General features: G+C 43.9%; 2 protein-coding genes across 8 annotated transcripts in view; one reads left to right on the top strand and one right to left on the bottom strand.

Moving 5' to 3' along the window:
• LOC121715150 (transcription termination factor 1-like) overlaps nt 1-20,486 on the top strand; it is a 54,411-nt gene that overhangs the window by 9,133 nt on the left and 24,792 nt on the right. For 3 of the 7 annotated variants that reach the window (XR_006033537.1, XR_006033536.1, XR_006033535.1), the window contains 8 exons: nt 4,587-4,772; nt 5,299-5,377; nt 7,270-7,394; nt 8,933-9,131; nt 13,375-13,461; nt 14,176-14,241; nt 15,313-15,398; nt 16,996-17,201. Coding sequence is in view for 3 of the 7 variants with exons in the window: in XM_042100571.1 (XP_041956505.1) it covers nt 4,587-4,772; nt 5,299-5,377; nt 7,270-7,394; nt 8,933-9,131; nt 13,375-13,461; nt 14,176-14,241; nt 15,313-15,398; nt 16,996-17,108; nt 17,149-17,169 (962 nt within the window). In the remaining 4 variants the exon portion in view is untranslated. The other 4 variants (XM_042100571.1, XR_006033534.1, XM_042100569.1 and 1 more) reach the window with 4 other exon arrangements.
• The window catches only part of gsnb (gelsolin b), a 16,758-nt gene continuing 15,790 nt past the window's right edge, over nt 19,519-20,486 (bottom strand). The window contains exon 18 of the mRNA XM_042100562.1: nt 19,519-20,474. Coding sequence (XP_041956496.1) covers nt 20,311-20,474 — 164 coding nt within the window. The 3' untranslated portion in view covers nt 19,519-20,310. The remainder of the gene's footprint in view (nt 20,475-20,486) is intronic.

Below are 20,486 nucleotides of genomic sequence, written 5' to 3'. Positions count from 1 at the left end.
TCCCACCCACCCACACATCTTCATCACTCACATACATCATACATACAGTACTCTGCTTGCAATAGTAAGTCCCTTCACCATACTTGCAGTAGTCTGCCCCCCCCCCCCGTCTCCCCTACATGCACAGCACATTATTTCATCAGGAAGCTTCTCCAACACACATCCCCAACATACTTACAGCACACTGTCACCCCCCCCCCCCCCCATACACAGCACATTGTCTCATGAGGAAGCTTCTCCAACACACATATTGCACACTGCCCTCTCCCCACATACACAGCACACTATCCCATCTCCCCTGTCATCCCCCCAACACACACACCAAGACCCCTGGCAGTTGGGTTAGCCCCTTGAGCCGTGGATCTGCCCAAGGTTTCTTCCTTGGTAAGGGAGTTTTTCCTTGCCCCTGTTGCTCTTGGGTGCTCCTTGTTGGTGCCCCCCCCCCCCCACCCCCAATTCCAATCCTCCCCCACCTTTCTTATGCAGCCCTTGCCACTTAATCTACTAACCCCCCCCCCCCCCCCCCCTTGCACAAATAGGCTGACACCAGACATAACTTCACTGCATTTCTTACTTCCAGTAACTATATGCATGTGACAATAAACTTCCTTGTATCCTTGTACCCTCATCTTTCCTCACGCGTGTACACACACACACACATACACAGGTTGCTAGGTTACCATAGCAAATAGGCTTACTCCAGAAATTATTTGTTAGTAGCCTAATGGTATGCTATTTTTTAAAAATGGTAAAATTATTTGTTAGTAGTCTAGTAGCTGCAGGTGTTTGGCAAATCAGTCTGAAAATGATTTTTCAGACTTGTGAGGTCTGCTGTTCAGACCCTGAAGGGATTTATTTTCTGTTCATTGCTTTTTGTGAGAGTTCTACTTATCTCAGTAAGGAAAACAAATCAAGAGCCTATGTTGAGTACAAATATGTCTTCTGAAGGCTTAAACCGAGCCCAGCCAAAAACTCCAATAAAATTTGTATCAACGTTTAGGGACAGCTGTGACCATGCAGGATTATCCAGACCAAACGTGACGATTTTGCTACATACTATTCCTATTTATGTACCAGCATGCAAAATTTGAACCTTCTACATGGTTTAGTTCTTGTGCTGTGGGCTTGTGAACTTTGACAAAAAAAAGAGCCAAACAAAATCGACACCCCCCCTCCCCCTGTAAAACTGGCTGTATCTTGGAAATTTTTCAGAATTTTTTGAGACCTAAGTGCGTGGGCCCTGGTTGAATTGACGTGGAATGACCCATGCGGATATGGATGTCTTGTTAGCCTGCCATGAGCTTCGGTTCGGTTCGCTAGGCAAAACATTAACAAAAAAGTTTGTTTTGGTGCACTGATGACAGTCAGGATCATTTCTAACTAGCCAGCTAGTATTGCTAAGTTCATGTCTATAACATGCTTTACTTGCTACCTGGATAATTTCAGCGAATATTCTTAAAGGAGAATTCCGGTGTGATATTGACCTAAAGTGTATTGAAACATGATACCGAGTGTGAACGTATGTCTCATATAGCCCATCTCGGCTTGTCCCCTGCACTCCAAAATCTGGCGCTAGTTAGCCGATGCTACCAACAGCTTTTTCAATAGTGGTGCTTCGGCATCGGGCTAGCCATGCAAATAAATCACTGTTTTACACCCATTTACGAGGCTCAATGTATCTCCACACTTCATTGGTAGACTTCCGAGGGCCCTGACATTTAAAACGAGACATTGAGAACTTTGAAAAAGCACTGGTAGTTTACTTACAAGACGATTTATACAGCTGCAGTATATTTCTTCCAGTTGCTGCTACTGGAAGAAACTGGAATCCATGCATTTCCACTGAATTATTTTTGGAATCTGATCCCTTATCATACCTGTTCATTCTTACTCGTTGCTCGACTTATCGTGACTAAATTCAAGATGGCTGCAAACGCTAAACTTCGTCTGTATAAATCGTCTTGTATGTAAACTACCAGTGCTTTTTCAAAGTTCTCAATGCCTCGGAAGTCTACCAATGAAGTGTGGAGATACATTGAGCCTCGTAAATGGGTGTAAAACAGTGATTTATTTGCATGGCTAGCCCGATGCCGAAGCACCACTATTGAAAAAGCTGTTGGTAGCATCGGCTAACTAGCGCCAGATTTTGGAGTGCAGAGGACAAGCCGAGATGGGCTATGAGACATACGTTCACACTCGGTATCATGTTTCAATACACTTTAGGTCAATATCACACCAGAATTCTCCTTTAAGGTGAGATGAATGATAAGATCATTAAACTTCACTGTGTTCGGTGGGTTGCTAACTAACAACATCACCTACTAGCCAGCTAGTTACAAATGTTGAACAATCTCAATAGAATTTTTGTGATGGTAAATCCCTTTCAATGCAGTATCCCTTAACGTTTTTCCTTAACTGAAGAAACAATTTAAGGTATTCTGTGCAACACCCTTAAATAAACCCCTTACCTAAGGAGAAATTAAGCCTTAAGGGTCATACTTTAGGGGGAAAACTTAAAACACCTTGTGTTTACCCTCACTATGCCCAGCTATGCCTCGCAGTCGCACCATGCGTGCGTGTGAAAAAAGTTCCGTCTGAAACACTGTCGCGCGGCGCAGCGTTCCAAACGTTGTGTGATCAAATACATCAGTATGGCGGTATATTAAAAATCATATATCATAATGAAAATATACAACGGTATACGGTGTGAACCGGTATACCGCCCAGCACTACATTATTTGTTTTGGTTGTTTAAAAATGCAAATAAAAAATTATCCGATAAAGTGCTAGATTAATCGATTACAAAAAGAATCGATAGCTGCAGCCCTACTATAGTCCTATAGTGCTGTGTCCTATAGTTCTATAGTGCTATGTCCTATAGTTCTATAGTGCTGTGTCCTATAGTGCTCTGTCCTATAGTGCTGTGTCATATAGTCCTATAGTGCTCTGTCCTATAGTGCTCTGCCCTATAGTCCTATAGTGCTGTGTCCTATAGTCCTATAGTGCTTTGTCCTATACTGCTGTGTCCTATAGTCCTATAGTGCTGTGTCCTATAGTCCACCACCAGTCCACCACCTTTGTTTTGCTGGCATTCAGGGTCAAGTTGTTGAACTGGCACCACTGTGCTATCTTCATGTACAGTATGAAGCCAGCAGCATCTGTGAGGCATGGCAAATTATCAGAGAAGCTAGTTCATCTCTGTACAGCTTGTTACGAATAAGTAAATTGTATTGTATTTGGTTTTTCATCATTGTTGAGTGCATTGGTTCTGCTATGGTGTAACATTCTTAATATGTGGGGTTGTGTGGTCTGTATGGTGTAACATTCTTAATTAGGGTTGGGGGATGTCCCCTAAATTGGCATTTGATGATGTGTGCAGTAAAACATTGTGATGGCCGATGATATCGTGGGGGGGGGGGGGGGGTTAGTATAGTAAACACTAATTAATTACCATATGTCTGTACAGGAATACATTTATAATTTTCTACATAAAAAAAAAAAAAATATTATATAAGATTATATAGGCTATAGCCTACGGCCTGATGAAAATGGACAGCTAAGAGAGACATACTGACCAGGCTACCGAAGTTGTGTGGAAGATCTGCTCCAAGAAAATCGTCGTGAAAGACGGATAGACAATCAATCTGAACACTTGCGTGTGCACCGACCAGCGGAATATTACACATTGCCAGCCTTCGCTGGGCCTAGCAAAAAAGCTACTTAAGACTACTATTGTGGTCACTCATTTAAAATCTTCAGTAGTGTGCTATGCAGCATCCCACGTTATCAGGCTACCTCTATGCTGACTATGAGGGCGGCGGGAAGTCCTTTAGGAGGGCTAAGTAAAAAAACTTTTACAAATAACGAATCCCGATTACCACTCCGCTGCTGTCTGGGACTTTTGCTAAATGCATGAAATACAAGCCTTACAGTGAAAGACGGAAAGGCTACCTTCTGATCCTATAATTAACGAAAGAAATTGTTTATTTAACACAGAGGAGAAGGACGCATTTGGCGATCGTTGTAGCTTCGCAAAAATATTTGAGCGCTAGAATGTCCTAGTCGTAGCCAAACAATAATAATTCAATAGGACTATTTTCTGCTAAAACATTAGGCTACATATTTTACGTCCAATGTAGGCTATATGCCTGTAGTCACAGTCAGGAATTATTTTAATAAGATGATAGGTAGACTAATAGGCTAAGTCTTTTATTTTACAAGAAGGTACTGTTTGGCTGACAGCCTTTAAAATTCATTTCCAGGGAAAGGTTTTTTTTATGTGTTAGCCTGTTACAGCAGGAATTAGTGACTGGCATGTGGAGGCGTGGTATCACGATGGTTGCTTCCCATCGTGATGTCTGTCAACCATCACAATGGATGATCGGCACATGTGGGGTTGGGTGGTCTCTATGGTGTAACATTCTTATTATGTGGGGTTGGGTGGTCTCCATGGTGTAACATTCTTAATATGTGGGGTTGGGTGGTCTCTGTGGTGTAACATTCTTAATATGTGGTCTGTGTAATGTCGAGGGACCACTTCATTTTTCTGTGACTGAGTGTCTTCCGCCCTCTCACCTGTACGACAGGTATCCCACTGCGTACGGGTAAGTTCACCGGTTCCGAGAACAAGAGGCTGAAAGAGAATATAAAAAACTTCCTGCTCATCAGCGGGATTGACAGCACGTTGAAGCTGTTCAAACCACACCGCTTCCCGGAAGAGAAGACGATCATCAGGGGACAGAAGAGACGGTTGGGATTTCTCCCTAGTCTCTGTGAGTAGAAATGCCACGCGTGTGTGTGAGCGGAAATGTCGTGGATGAATGAGTGTAAATGTCATGTGGATGAATGAGTGTAAATGTCATGTGGATGAATGAGTATTGATGTCTTGTGGATGAATGAGTATTGATGTCACGTGTGTCTGTGAGTGGAAATGTCATGTGGATGAATGAGTATAAATGTCATGTGGATGAATGAGTATAAATGTCATGTGGATGAATGAGCATTGATGAAATCTAATGTGGGTGAGAGATTATTTTGCTTGTTTGTTCCCACTGCCATTAGGCCGATTTAACATTACCGTAATTTCAAGCCACGGCTTATGCATTGATTTTGCAAAATTTCCTCAGCAATACATAGGGGCAATTTATATTGTATTATTTTGGTTTTGTTTCTTTTAACTTGCATAAAACACTGTCCTGCGGCTAATACACAGAAAATTAGTGTAAAACAGTAGGGCTGGTTTGTTGATGTGAGTGGTGAAGTGGCTATTGCAGTGATTTGTGTCCTCTGTGTGAGCAGGTGCGGGGATACCTCGTAACTGGCACAACATCCTATCACGAGCCAGGAAGATGTCTGACGAGGAGAATTACCTGGGAAAGTAAGAACCAGCCTTTCAACAACTATGTCACTTTAAAACGCAGAGCAGCTGCAGGAAGATTGCTTTTGAAATGTGCCCAGTAGGGTGCATCATCCGCCTCACTTTTTGAAAAAAATTGTGAAAATGAATCTGAATAATGTTGTTCCATTAACCAAATAAAACTTCCATGTGAAATTTCATTGAATTCTATTGATGTTTAGGTGGCCCACCCAGCCTCTGAAGTTTCCAACTAAAGACGTCCATAAAGCTAGGCTGAAAATATCGTTTTTTCTTAAATAACGCCAAAAATAATGGGTCTAGCCCTATAATGTCAATGGAAGTTGAATATAAATATGGATCGCATCATTTGGTGTGAGTTGTGTGTCTCTATCTTGCTTCCTGAGATATGGCAGTAGTGTACATTTTGGGGGAAGCAGTCAGACCAACAGATACCTTGTCTTGAAGGTAATTTACTGAAACTAAGCAGGTGTAGGCCTGGTTAGTACTTGGATGGGAGACCTCCTTGGAAAAACTAGGTTGCTGCTGTAAGTTGTATTGGTGGGTGGTCAGACACTCTTCCCCTCTGGCCAAAAAGGTCGATCCCAATGCCCCAGTGCAGTGACTGGGACACTGTGCTGTAGGAGATGCCGTCCTTCGGATGAAACGTTAAACCGAGGTCCTGACTCACTGTGATCATTAAAGATCCCATGGCACTTATCGCAAAGAGTAGGGGATTCCCCATTGTCCTGGCTAAATTTCCAACCTGGCTCATTCAATCTGGCCCCCTAATCATCCCCCACTGTAATTGGCTCATTCATTCCCTCACTCTCTACCTCAAGCTAGTGTGTGGTGAGCATTTTGGCGCATAATGGCTATCGTGCATCACCCACCCAGGTGGATGCTACACATTGGTGGTGGTTAGTGAGGTCCCCTGTTCCAAGTCGATGTAAAATATGTATCATATTTAAAAGTTGCGGTTTATACTATAATCTGATCAGTCATTATCACTTCACATTCACACGATATTTGCTGATTCCCACTTTGTTCTGTTTTCTGATGAACCATCCGAAAGATACCACATGAAGCACCTGAGAACTTGACGACAGTTTGAAGGACGGGATCCAGTGATAATTAAGTCATCCTAAACAAGGCCACTGCCCAAACCAAATATCCAAGACGATTGTCTTGTAGACAGAGTACATTTTGAAGACTGTGGATTGGCATTAGGCTACTACACTCTCCACTAAAAGCGGTGTTGCAAGAAAGTTCATGTAATCCTGTGTGATACAACTACTACTCTACACTAAACAAAACATTCCTATGCATGTAGCCTATATCTGATTTGGAATTATGACATTTTAACATATAACACCATAGCAACAACAGTTAAAATAAAATATTAATGACAAGTGTTACAACACACATTAAGGTTTTTTTCTGAGAAAAATCACCAAAATATGTATAACAACATAAAGAAACCCAATGTTTATCCAGGGAGCTGTGTGCTTTATGTCCTTAATACAGTTATTATTCAAATAACTACTGGCTAAAAAATTGATAATAGTGAAATAATGTGAAATATACCCCCATAGTCCCCCATATTGCCAGGCGATTTCCTGAATTTGCCAACAATTTTGACCATTCATAAAGGTTAATGGTGGGCCACCTAAATATTATCCAATTTACTTCAAAATTTACCAGGAATGTTTTTTTCTTTTCTTATTGGAACATAATAAGCATAGGGACAGATTAATTTGCATATGTCAAGGCGGATGATGCACCCTAGTGGCCAGACATCCATTTGATATGGACTCGGGTGAATTAAAGAGTCTGTGATCATGCAGCACCCTGTCGGGACAGTTCCATGTGTGTAATGGTTCTGCGTCATCTCCTCCGCGTCATCTCCTCCGCAGGTTTACAGAAGACGAGAACGAGGCCTTGAAGAAGCTGTACACACTGCATGGGACAAACTGGGTCACCATCTCAGACAAGATGGGTCGCAGCTATGAAGCCGTGCAGAAACGCTTTTCTATGATGAGTGAGTGATAAGACCCATGCCAAAACACCTGTAGGGCCCCAATTTAAATGACTGGTTAAGTGCAAAATCTGAAGTCTAATGGCCAAGTCAGGTTACACGATTTCATACCAATTTGGCCAAGATTTTGTCACGGCCAATATATTTCCAGCGTTGTGCTCGCATTTGAAAGGGCGGGAACGACGGTGAAGGATGGATGCCTCTTGTAATGTGACTTATTCAATAACCAATGACATTCCACGACACCATGATAAAAAGTCTAGCATGTCCACGACACCTGTGTTGACAGTGACACCATGACGACATGTGACTTGAACGATAGGCTACATGACGTAGCATAAGGATGTAGTCTAGCGACGCCCAGTTCCAGGAATGCACTAATATTTCGGTGCACAGCCATTCGGTGATACATAGACTGATATCGCTAACTCGACCAATGTTAAACCAATGTTTGATCAAGGGAAAAAAGGCTTCTGGGGGTGTGTTTGGCTCATGGTCATCGTGCAAATGACTCTAGGGTGAAATTCACTTCAATTCAATGTAGACTACTATTCTCCCTGTGTTATGCACATACCGCGATAAAGTTGGTTCTATATTAGATGTTGGATATTAGACACATTCGAAAAATCCATTTAGCACTGGCTATGAGGGACGACTTTGTGTCAAATTAATATTAATATGTTTATACAAGTCCAACACAAAGCTTCTTTAAAATTTGATGTTTGGTTTGATATATTTGAAATGTAAATGTCCATCATCCAATTTAAAACCAACTTTACCGCAGTTATGCACACATCCACTATGTGAACATAGTCAAAAAGCAAATCAAACAACCATTGCACCATGATTTAACTGTGGGCTATGGCCAGATTGTCACGATAGTCTTTATTAGACAGGTTTTTAGCTACCACTTGGATGAAACACAGAAACACATTACACTTTGAAGGGAAAATAAAATAAGTTTTCAGACCTCCCTTTCGTATCAATGATTTGGACAAAATCTTTTGGCTAATTAATACCATGAGCAAGATCTTAATTGAAACATTGACGGATGAACTCAATGCTCCTACACCCTTTTGAATATCTTCAGTTCAGGTACGAGACAGTTTGCTCACGACTGACTGACTGTACTTTGCCCAGAATTTAAATTGGGGCCCATAGTCCTAAAGGATTAGTCCATACATTTTTTACCCATTAATATGGCATCTTGCCTGTAGTATTGTCTGTAGTATTGTCAGTAGTATTGCCACCAGTGGTGTTGCCAGTAGTATTGCCTTTCACGGTTCACTAGCTGTCCATTAAGTGGGTGTGCTCAAAAGAACTCTTTAGAAAAAAGATGGCCGTTTAGCTCAAATCAGCATATTGATAGTGTTGTGGAACGGTATCTTTAAGCTAATTTTATTATTATATTAATTGATCTGAAGACCCAGGAAGCTTGGGTCACCCCGCGAAGACAAGTCAGCTAGATTAGAACTGTTTTTAACTAGTGTCAACAAATCAGTTTTGTCTTGTTTTATTCTTTCTCACTTCCGTTTCCTCAGCTGACACTCACGGGTCATGGGCGGAGGAGGAGCTCAAGAGCCTCTTGACGAGTGTGCGGCAGCTGCTGCTGGAGAGGGCGGAGCCTGGTGCAGATGGGGATTTGGTCATCAAGAAAAAGGACCTGTATAAGAAGCTAGCCTGGGTGAAGGTGGCCGAGCAGCAATCGACCCGAAGCTGGCTGCAGTGCAGGGAGAAATGGTGAGAATTTACTGTGTGTCCATCGGGAGGCGCTGTGGTGCAAGCTGGCTGCAGTGCAGGGAGAAATGGTGAGAATTTACTGTGTGTCCATCAGGGGGCGCTGTTGTGCAAGCTGGCTGCAGCGTCCGTACCACATTAGGTTCCAAATGGCCACGGAGACCCAGTTTGAATCTGACCTGTGGTCATTTCCCATCCCACCTCTTCCCATGCTCTCTCCTGCTCGCTTCCTGTCACACTCCACTGGCCTATCGGAAAAAAGCTCAAATATATACAGTCGTATGCAAAAGTTTGGGCACCCCTCTGAGATTTCATGACAATTTGCTCTTCCTTTATAATAGAAGATCACAGCAACAAGATTTGTTTTCCTACAAAGATGTAGACGTTTGAGTGTTTTCCAGACCAAAATTCTTAGAGTAGCATTACACAGTTTTATTATAATAAAATAAAATGCAAAAAATGGGATGTGCAAAAGTTTGGGCACCCTTTTAATAGCATTCATTTCAAGACCTGTACGGATTTATAGCTGACGGGTTGCAGCACAAAACTGCTTTGATTAGCTCGTTAGACCTTCAATAACAAAGACAGGTGGAACTAATCATGAAAAAGGCTATTTAACATAGGTAATAGCTGGCTGTGCTTGTCCTAGGTTCTTAGAGAGTGGCAACATGGGGACCTCAAAACAACTCTCCGCTGACCTCAAAGCTAAGATAATCCAACATTATGAATTAGGAGAAGGGTACAAAAAATTATCTGACAGGTTTAGACTGTCTGTCTCCACAGTCAGAAATGTAGTTGTGAAATGGAAGGCCACAGGAACAGTCCGTGTGAAGGAAAGATGTGGTAGGCCGACAAAAATAGGGGAAAGGCACAGGCGAAGGATGGTTCAAATGGTCACAGAGAAGCCACAGACCACCTCCAGAGAACTACAACAACATCTGGCTGCTGATGGTGTAGTTGCTCACCGTTCCACAATCCAGCGTACTTTGCACCAGGAAGAGCTAATTGGAAGGGTGATGCGCAATGAGGTATGCAAAAGCACATCTGGACAAGCCAGAAGCATTTTGGAACAAAACACTGTGGTCAGATGAGACCAAGATTGAGTTATTTGGTCATAACACGAACAGGTATGCATGGCGGAAAAAACACACTGCATTCCATGAAAAGAACTTGTTGCCCACTGTAAAGTTTGGTGGAGGATCCATCATGTTATGGGGCTGTGTGGCTAGCGCAGGTACTGGAAAACTTGTTAAAGTTGAGGGCCACATGAATTCCTTACAGTATCAGGAGATTCTTGACAAGAATGTTCAAGAGTCAGTCACAAAGTTGAAGCTACGCCGGGGTTGGATCTTTCAGCAGGACAATGATCCTAAGCACCGTTCAAAATCCACCAAGGAATTCATGCAGAAGCACAGGTACAATGTTCTGGAATGGCCATCCCAGTCCCCAGACCTTAACATCATTGAAAATGTATGGATGTATTTGAAGAAGGCTGTCCACGCACGGAGGCCAAGAAACCTGACTGAACTGGAGGCGTTTTGTGTGGAGGAATGGGCCAAAATACCACCTGCCAGACTTAAGGGACTTGTCTTTGGCTACAGGAGGCGTCTACAGGCCGTTATTGCAGCAAAAGGAGGCAATACTAAATATTAATGGAATTATTTCTTAGGGGTGCCCAAATTTATGCACATGCCTATTTTTCTTTAAATGCACATAAACATGTTTCTGTTGGACCAATAAAAGTTATTTCACTACTGAGATGTTTCTGTTACCATAAGGTATAACATATGTTAAAATGAAGTTGCTGCTTCAAAAGCTCAGCAAGTGACACACTGATGCAGTGGTTTTCGTAAGGGGTGCCCAAACTTTTGCATACGACTGTATAAACTTACCAAAAAAAAAATTAGCAGAGGAAGTGAATTCCATGAAATAAGCCTACATGACTAGCTCATGCGACAGACCGACATGTGAGCTTAGCCGAAACAAAACATCATTTAGACCAGAGTCCTGCACGGCTCCATTTTTGGAGACCCGCCTCCTCCCGCACCCGCAAAGTTCAGCAGCAGATCCAACCCGTCACACATGATGATATCAAAATTACCCGTTAATATTTGGCCCGTTACCCGACCCGTGCCCGCGATAAATAACACACAAGCTAAAATCATTCCAATTAAAGTGCTTTAGCTTTATCTCGCACCTCTCGACATAACGATATAGACTCTGTATGGGCTAATAAAACCGCCTAACAGGCGCTTTCTTTCACGCTATTGGAGCATGCGGATTGCATTCAATCTAAATCTTAAGCTAATGAACAATATAGTCTAAAGTGCGCTTTCTTTTGCGCAATTCAGGTACCATCAGCACCGTTGAATAGGCTATGGAACCTCGCACATTTTTATTCAACATTTTGCATTAGGGCTAAATCTTACAATAACGAACCATAGCCCAAAGCTTGCTGCATCAGAGCATTTCACAAATAGACCTATTTATGTTACAAGAAAAAATACAGCCTGAGCCTGTTGATCACAAACAATAGGTAGCCTATGTAGGCCTATGCCTATGCTGGCAACGCTAGCAGAGACTTTCTAATGAGGAGACACAGCACTCAAACAATCTTGAATAGAAATGTATGGGGTTAACCCTTAGAAGCCGATTGACGCAAAGTGCGTCAAAAAACACACCCTTTCTTCTCTGTTACATTGCTCTGTGGCTGTTCATCGCAGCGGGATGAAACCTTTATAGCATGACAGAGAAGAAGTGGGGCTTTCCAACGAGACCACGCACTTGAATGTACGATCAAGTATGAAAATTAAAATAAATCATGAAATTAAATGAAATTGCATCATATTTACAGTCTATACTTGTACTCTGCGTTCACCTGCGCACCCATTACTCTCGTTTGAATTACTCGCGAACCCGTGATCGCATAGATATGGCAAGCATATCCGATGAAAGAGGAGACACAGGGCTATCCATTGATACCATGTATATTGATCCTTCTGGGTTATAAAACAGACAAAGTGACAGCAAAATAATAACTTCATATAGTTGGACTTACCCCACGTTTTTGTGGCAAAGCATGTTTGTAATCCAACGCTATCGTGTGTTTCTCTACGGCAAAGCATGTTCATAATCCGGTTTTGAGATCCTAGCAAATTCCTGCATGGCATCCAATTCAAGGCTCACATTGCATCCCAATTTGTTGAACAAAGAAAAACCTTTTTTGCCTTTACTTTGTTCATGGCAATGCAGTAAAAGGTTGAGAATCATTATGGCACACATGCTAACACGCAAACTTGGGTCAAGTCAGGTCAGATCAGTTCGGGTCATAGATATGGAGCGCAGAAAGGTCATTTTTCATCACTAAATAAAAAATGGCATTTATTTCCATAATTCACACACCACATATTTCTGTAAATTGCTCAGCCCCAGAGTATCCCTCCAACATGGCAATTATATTGCCCGATTCAGGACAGTCTGCCCTACACACACATGAAATGCATGTAGAGCTATGAGCTTGCTATGGTGAGATACAGGTCAAAATATAAGAATTTTTATAATACGCTTTTTATATTTTAATTCTTTAAAATTCTAAATAAAATAAATGCTAGGACTAATACATGACATGATGGCAGATCTGGATAGCCTAGACTCTGCTGAAAAAAACAATATATAATATGTGTGTGTGGCACTCACAATAACCAGAATAAATCCTTATGAATAAAGGTAGTGAAAATGCCCTAAAAACAGCTTAGGGTTCTAAGGGTTAATAAATAACGCAAACACGGCAGTCGTCTACACACATTCTGCCCCTTCCTCCGCCAAAAGTTGACATGTGAATACATCGTGCCAATCATGTGTCTTGCAGTTGAAGCGACATTGGTTTGTCGTGATTCATGAAGTCTTGCACACACTCAGTTCTGCCCGAAAATAGATGCCCGATAAGTGCCCAAAAAGCGTTACAATATGGCCGCCGAGTGGAGGGACTTGCCTAAAAGGACTTTGCTGCTGTGAATGCACCTTGAATCAGCACTTTTAATGAGACCGCTTTGGGCTGTCTGGGAGTCGTTTTTTTGTGAGTGAATTGTATTAGTCGAAATAATCACTGTTGATGGGAAGTGGCGTACATTAACATTTCAAATAATATAACTTTTGAGGTAGTGTGAAGGCAACTGTGACTGTGAAGCCATGCAAAGGCCCTGTAACTGTGCTGATGTTCTCGTCTTTGTGTCTCTGTTGTGTGCAGGATGGATTACCTGACCAAAAGAATGACGAGTGGAGGAGCGATCAAAGGGAGGAAGAGCCTCACTGGGCAAATCCAGCTGATCAGAGCGTACGCTTCAAACTGTCCCAGTCTGTCTGTTCACGTGTCTGCCCGCTTGGGGCAGCCGTGGCCTACTGGTTAGCACTTCGGACCTGTAACCGGAGGGTTGCCGGTTTGAACCCCGACCAGTAGGCACGGCTGAAGTGCCCTTGAGCAAGGCACCTAAACCCTCACTGCTCCCCGAGCGCCGCTGTTGTTGCAGACAGCTCACTGCGCTGGGATTAGTGTGCGCTTCACCTCACTGTGTGTTCACTGTGTGCTGAGTGTGTTTCACTAATTCACGGATTGGTATAAATGCAGACCAAATTTCCCTCACGGGATAAAAAGAGTGTATATACTTATACTTATACTTGTCCTCGCCCTTTGGGCGGATAACGACTATGTCATCCAAATAGCTGCTGCCTGTATCCTCTTCTCTGAAGCTTTGTTTGTCTTCACACTGTTACTGAAACAACAACTGCTCTCAATAATAACTTAGATGCCATTTTAGTAACTTCTTTCAATAATAACTTATATGCCATTTTAATAACTGCTTTCAATAATATTTTAGATGCCATTTTCACCTTCATCTGGTTGTCCAAGCCCCCCCGCTTGTGTGAAACAGTCCCCGGTGGTCACTGTGGTCACTGAGCTCGTGTCTGTCTATGTCTCCAGTGGTCACTGAGCATGTGTCTGTCTATGTCTCCAGTGGTCACTGAGCTCATGTCTGTCTGTTTCCCTCAGACTCAATGAAATGGCTGTGGAGGAGCCTTCAGACATAGTGTGGGATGACCTCACTCATCTCTTCGGGTAAGTGGGCAATGTAAATCTGATGTCACCCAGTGTTCAGACCCGTTTATAGACAAGAATCCTGTGTTAGTGTGACGTTTGTGTTTATAGACAAGAATCCTATGTTAGTGTGACGTTTGAGTGAAAGACTTTATAGACAAGACTTCTGTGTTAGTGTGACGTTTGAGTGAAAGTTTGGTATTGATTCTGTAGATTATTGGTGGTTTTTAATATTGTAACTGTCCCTTTGTCTCAGCCACAGAAATGGCTGAGACAGACTGTTTATTGTGAGCAGACAGAACGTTTCCTCCTACAATCCCAAATGGTATACTCAGTTAATTGCTCCCCCATCAGACACATTTACATTGGAAAAGTGTTTCGGGGAACCTGCCCAGGAACCCCATATTTGGTCTTTCCGGTCACTGATCGTTCTCCCCCATCTGACTCCAGACAGGAGAGCGATCAGTGACCGGAAAGATACCTGAGGAGAGCCATTTATTTTAATGTGTATTCTAATTTAAAGGAACCATATGTAAGATTGTGGCCAACACTGGTACGGCAATCACTTTCAAATTACTGAAGAGCGGTGTATCCCCTCCCTCTCCCTGCTGACTCGAGGTTGCAAACCTGGATGCCGAAACGCTACTGACTTTGTGATTAGTAGATAGGTGGAGGGCAACTTCACTTTTTAAATGACAATATCCTGGCCGGACTACTGTTGTCAGGGATATAAGTATTTGAAATGAACATGATTTCTTAATGTCTAGTGACATATCAGGGCCATTTTATGATTAATTGAAATACATTTTTACATACCGTTCCTTTAACTATATTATACAGTTAAGAACAAAATGATTCATACCCCTGGCAAATATTGATTTAATGTTGATTTTCTCTTGACCTATATGTTTGTTCTGACTCAAAATGACACTGCCAAAGGTTGTAAGACAATGTGTATTCTGTCGCCAGCCAGCTTCAAGTTTTTACCTGCTCTAGCCCAACTGAATTAACATTGGATTTTTAGTCAGCTCAGTGTCTCCATTTGTAATTAAGGAGACGGTTTTTAATAGCATTCTTCAATTCTTTCCAAAGGAACACTCCTCCTGACTATCTACAAATGAGGTACTACCAGCTGAAAGTGATTTATGTCCCGGGCTGGTACACAATGTCTTTCTGTGGTGAGTACTGCCCCTGTTGGTTCATTCATATCATATCATTCTGTTGTCTAATACCAGGGGTTTGTGAAAAGCTGTACATGACTGAAACAGCCTCCTGTTTTCCTCCTCTCCTCTCCTCTCTATCTGCCCCTCCTCTCCTCTCCTCTCTATCTGCCCCTCCTCTCTCTATCTGCCTCTCCTCTCCTCTCCTCTCTCTATCTGCCCCTCCTCTCCTCTCCTCTCTCCTCTCTATCTGCCTCTCCTCTCCTCTCTCTATCTGCCCCTCCTCTCCTCTCTATCTGCCCCTCCTCTCCTCTCTCCTCTCTATCTGCCCCTCCTCTCCTCTCTCTATCTGCCCCTCCTCTCTCTATCTGCCCCTCCTCTCTCCTCTCTATCTGCCCCTCCTCCTCTCTATCTGCCCCTCCTCTCCTCTCCTCTCTCTATCTGCCCCTCCTCTCTCTATCTGCCCCTCCTCTCCTCTCCTCTCTCTATCTGCCCCTCCTCTCTCTATCTGCCCCTCCTCTCTCTATCTCCTCTCTCTATCTGCCCCTCCTCTCTCTATCTGCCCCTCCTCTCTCTATCTCCTCTCTCTATCTGCCCCTCCTCTCTATCTGCCCCTCCTCTCCTCTCTCTATCTGCCCCTCCTCTCTCTATCTGCCCCTCCTCTCTCCTCTCCTCTCTCCTCTCTATCTGCCCCTCCTCTCTCCTCTCCTCTCTCCTCTCTATCTGCCCCTCCTCTCTCTATCTGCCCCTCCTCTCCTCCTCTCTATCTGCCCCTCCTCTCTCCTCTCTATCTGCCCCTCCTCTCCTCTCTATCTGCCCCTCCTCTCCTCTCCTCTCTATCTGCCCCTCCTCTCCTCTCTCCTCTCTATCTGCCCCTCCTCTCTCTATCTGCCCCTCCTCTCCTCTCCTCTCTATCTGCCCCTCCTCTCTATCTGCCCCTCCTCTCTCTCTATCTGCCCCTCCTCCTCTCTATCTGCCCCTCCTCTCCTCTCTATCTGCCTCTCCTCTCTATCTGCCCCTCCTCTCTCCTCTCTATCTGCCCCTCCTCTCCTCTATCTGCCCCTCCTCTCTCTCTATCTGCCCCTCCTCCTCTCTATCTGCCCCTCCTCTCCTCTCTATCTGCCTCTCCTCTCTATCTGCCCCTCCTCTCTCCTCTCTATCTGCCCCTCCTCTCCTCTATCTGCCTCTCCTCCTCTCTATCTGCCCCTCCTCTCCTCTCCTCTCTATCTGCCCCTCCTCCTCTCTATCTGCCCCTCCTCTCCTCTCTCCTCTCTATCTGCCCCTCCTCTCTCCTCTCTATCTGCCCCTCCTCTCCTCTATCTGCCCCTCCTCTCTCTCTATCTGCCCCTCCTCCTCTCTATCTGCCCCTCCTCTCCTCTCTATCTGCCTCTCCTCTCTATCTGCCCCTCCTCTCTCCTCTCTATCTGCCCCTCCTCTCCTCTATCTGCCTCTCCTCCTCTCTATCTGCCCCTCCTCTCCTCTCCTCTCTATCTGCCCCTCCTCCTCTCTATCTGCCCCTCCTCTCCTCTCCTCCTCTCTATCTGCCCCTCCTCTCCTCTCCTCTCTATCTGCCCCTCCTCTCCTCTATCTGCCCCTCCTCTGCTCTGTGCTGCAGACATTGTTGATTTCCTGTATGAGCAGGTGCTGCCCAAGCTGGAGAAGCAGCTGGAGATGTGTGAGGAGGAGGACGTGGCCAGTGAGGAGCGGCAGTCTTACAAGCTGTCCGAGATCTTCCTCGACTTACCCTGACTCTCACAAGCTGTCCGAGATCTTCCCCGACTTACCCTGACTCTCAGGGCGTACGTGTGTGTGTGTGTGTGTGTGTGTGTGTGTGTGTGTGTGTGTGTGTGTGTGTGTGTGTGTGTGTGTGTGTTTCATCTTACAAGCTGTCCGAGATCTTCCCCGACTTCCCCTGACTCTCTCAGGGCGTACGTACGTGTGTGTGTGTTTCCGTTTGTCTCCTCCTCCTGAGAAGCTGTCCATCCAGCATCTGAAAATCCCCACCCCCCCCCCCCCCCCCCCCCCAGCCCTAACACACACACACACACAGAACTTCAGAAGAATTATTTTTGTGATAATGATTGAAAAGAATATCTGCTTTGTGTTTTGTACTTTGTATATTGAAATGTATATTTTGACATTTTAAAATGTTATGCAATATCTCACAATTTATATAGTAAATCAAATTATTTTAATCCAGTCTCTGTTGAGCATTGTTTTTTCATCACCTTTAGTGTTCATAAGGTCATAGCCAGTTTTAGGCTTGTATACAGTCAGATATTACATGTATGTAAGGGGAAGTAATTAATCTATCATAGGCTATTAATCCCTTACAGGAAAAAGTACAATGCCGTGCTACTACGTCCAACTTACTGCATTATACTGTATTTTTGCAGTGGAGTGCCGTACAAATAATGTGTGTGGTTCCAATGCAGTGTTTTCATGTTCATGCTTTGTATGGGATACAACAGTAACCACATGCGCGCACACACAATAAAATAAATGTCACCTTACTGTACTTCAGGGCCTCCAGAGAAGGTCACAAATCAACATTTAACAAAGTCATTTACTGCCAGTAGTCAATGGAGCTCTGACCTGTCAGTGGATGGCGCTATAGGGAGCTGCGGAAAGGGTCATCTTAAAAGTGTGGGTTATATGGATGGTGGGTTATATGGATGGTGGGTTATATGGATGGTGTATTGTGGGTTATATGGATGGTGTATTGTGGGTTATATGGATGGTGTATTGTGGGTTATATGGATGGTGGGTTATATGGATGGTGTATTGTGGGTTATATGGATGGTGTATTGTGGGTTATATGGATGGTGGGTTATATGGATGGTGTATTGTGGGTTATATGGATGGTGGGTTATATGGATGGTGTATAGTGGGTTATATGTGGTGGATGGTGGGTTATATAGTGGATGTGGTATGGATGGTGTATGCAGTGGTATGCTGGGGAGGAAGCACAAAGAAGAAGGATGCTGGGCGACTTGACAGGCTGGCTCTGTAGTGGGAGCTGAACTGGAGTGAATCACTTCAATATCTGACAAAAGGACCCTGAACAAACTGATCAACATCTTGGACAATGAATGTCATCCACTCTACAGCACTATTAAAAAGCAAAAGAGCTTGATCAGCTGGAGGCTTCGCTCACTGCCATGCACAACTTAAAGGCTGAGGAAGTCATTTGTCCCCAGGGCCATTGAACTGTTCAATGCCTCACTAAAGGGAAGAGGAGAGATTGACTTCTCTGCTTAGTCTGTCTGCCTCTCCATCCTTTCCATGTTTGAGTACTGACTGCCCACTACTGCTTTACTACTGTTTTACTAATGTCCACAGCCTAATGTTTTCACTACTGTTTTACTGCTACACTGTTTTTCATGCTACATTAGCACACATGATCAATGGCCGCGGTCAGGCTTCTGCTACAATACTGAATGAATGAATGGCTATAACCCTATTACCTCAACCTGTTTTTGCACTGACAGTTTTTTTTTTATATTACCTTGTCTACATTATACTTTACTCTCCTATTTGTCCATATTATTTATGCTGGTCTCTAGACCTTACTCTTGCACTGTTGGACTGTTGGACTAATGTTGGACTACTTTTTGCACCTCCACCATGACACTCACTCTCTTGAGCACCTTGCCATGCACACATAACTAAAGGACTATGGTTGGACTACTTTTTGCACCTTCACCATGACACTCACTTTCTTGAGCACCTTGCCATGCACACATAACTAAAGGACTATGGTTGGACTACTTTTTGCACCTTCACCATGACACTCACTTTCTTGAGCACCTTGCCATGCACACATAACTAAAGGACTATGGTTGGACTACTTTTTGCACCTCACCATGACACTCACTCCCTTTAGCACCTCACCAGTCCCGGCCCTGTCACTACAAGAGTCTTACGCTTCACCCTCAAGCACATTGGACTTTTTAAATTTAATTTATTTAGTATTTAGTTCGAGAGTATTTAGTAGTTTAGTTCTACCCCTGCTCACAATGTGAACACCAGATGTGATTCCCTGACCCTCCTTGGTGCTACTGTACCCTGGCCCTTAATGACCTTTACTGCCCTAGAATATACCCAGGTTTACTATGAGAGAGAGAGAGACGCAGGCTATCAGAAGAAGCATTTTAATGCAGATGTTTTACATCAACCACTGAGTTCATAACTGCAGCTGAGATTGAACTAAGGCTTTGTAGTTTTGCTTGCATCTGCATGAGAGTGTGAGAAATGCTGAAAGAGGCAAAGAGACAGACACTGGACTAAGACTAAGACAGGCACTGGACTAAGCGACCAAGTGTTTCTGTAACAGCATGTGTGTGTACTCACTGCACCATAACAAAAGCAGCTACTGCAATAGAAAGGCAGTCCAGGAACTGGACATGGGATCTTATATGTGTGAGGAAGCAGCTACTGCAATAGAAAGGCAGTCCAGGAACTGGACATGGGATCTTCTATGTGTGAGGAAGTGAACCCAGTAGCAAAGGAAGTCTACATTAGTGATGCGTGTATGAGGAGGTTACTGTTAAGGTCGTTAGGCACAACTGATTATGCTGTGTTGCTGTGGAGACTATGACTGTGGTAACTGTGCACAGGATGTTATCTGGGTGTACAGGTGTGACCTTCAATGGGGTGCTTTGCTGGGTGATTGTACGTTTGTCTAATGCTCTGGTTTGACCTGTTAGGACACTTCTGAAATACACTCCTGAAAACACCTTTATGAGACACACTCACACACACACTGCCCTGTTCACACCCTGTATTGCACGGGCCCCGTCCCAGACAGCAGTTGACCTTGAGTCAGAGCCCGCCACACATCCAGCAAAGAACGGCAGCAGATGTGGGCTGTGTCCGATTCCGAGTCAACTGAGGTCGGGTTGGGTCAAGGTCATCGGGGTCACATTATCTACAGGTCAGCCATGGCTCGTTCAAGTGGGTCAGTGCTCCAGTACTTAAAGTCCCAACCCAGGAACCATCCAGTGAAGGTGGGCGGCTCGAAGCCCTGCTTGACCTTGACCACTGGCGTCCTGGGGTCTCTGTTGGACGGGTCCGTTTGGATGTACTGGGATGCTGTGACGAGCA

The sequence above is a fragment of the Alosa sapidissima genome, chromosome 8, assembly GCF_018492685.1.
Source record: "Alosa sapidissima isolate fAloSap1 chromosome 8, fAloSap1.pri, whole genome shotgun sequence".
Classification (NCBI taxonomy): Eukaryota; Metazoa; Chordata; class Actinopteri; order Clupeiformes; family Clupeidae; genus Alosa; species Alosa sapidissima.
This window is presented reverse-complemented; position numbering and strand designations above follow the sequence as displayed.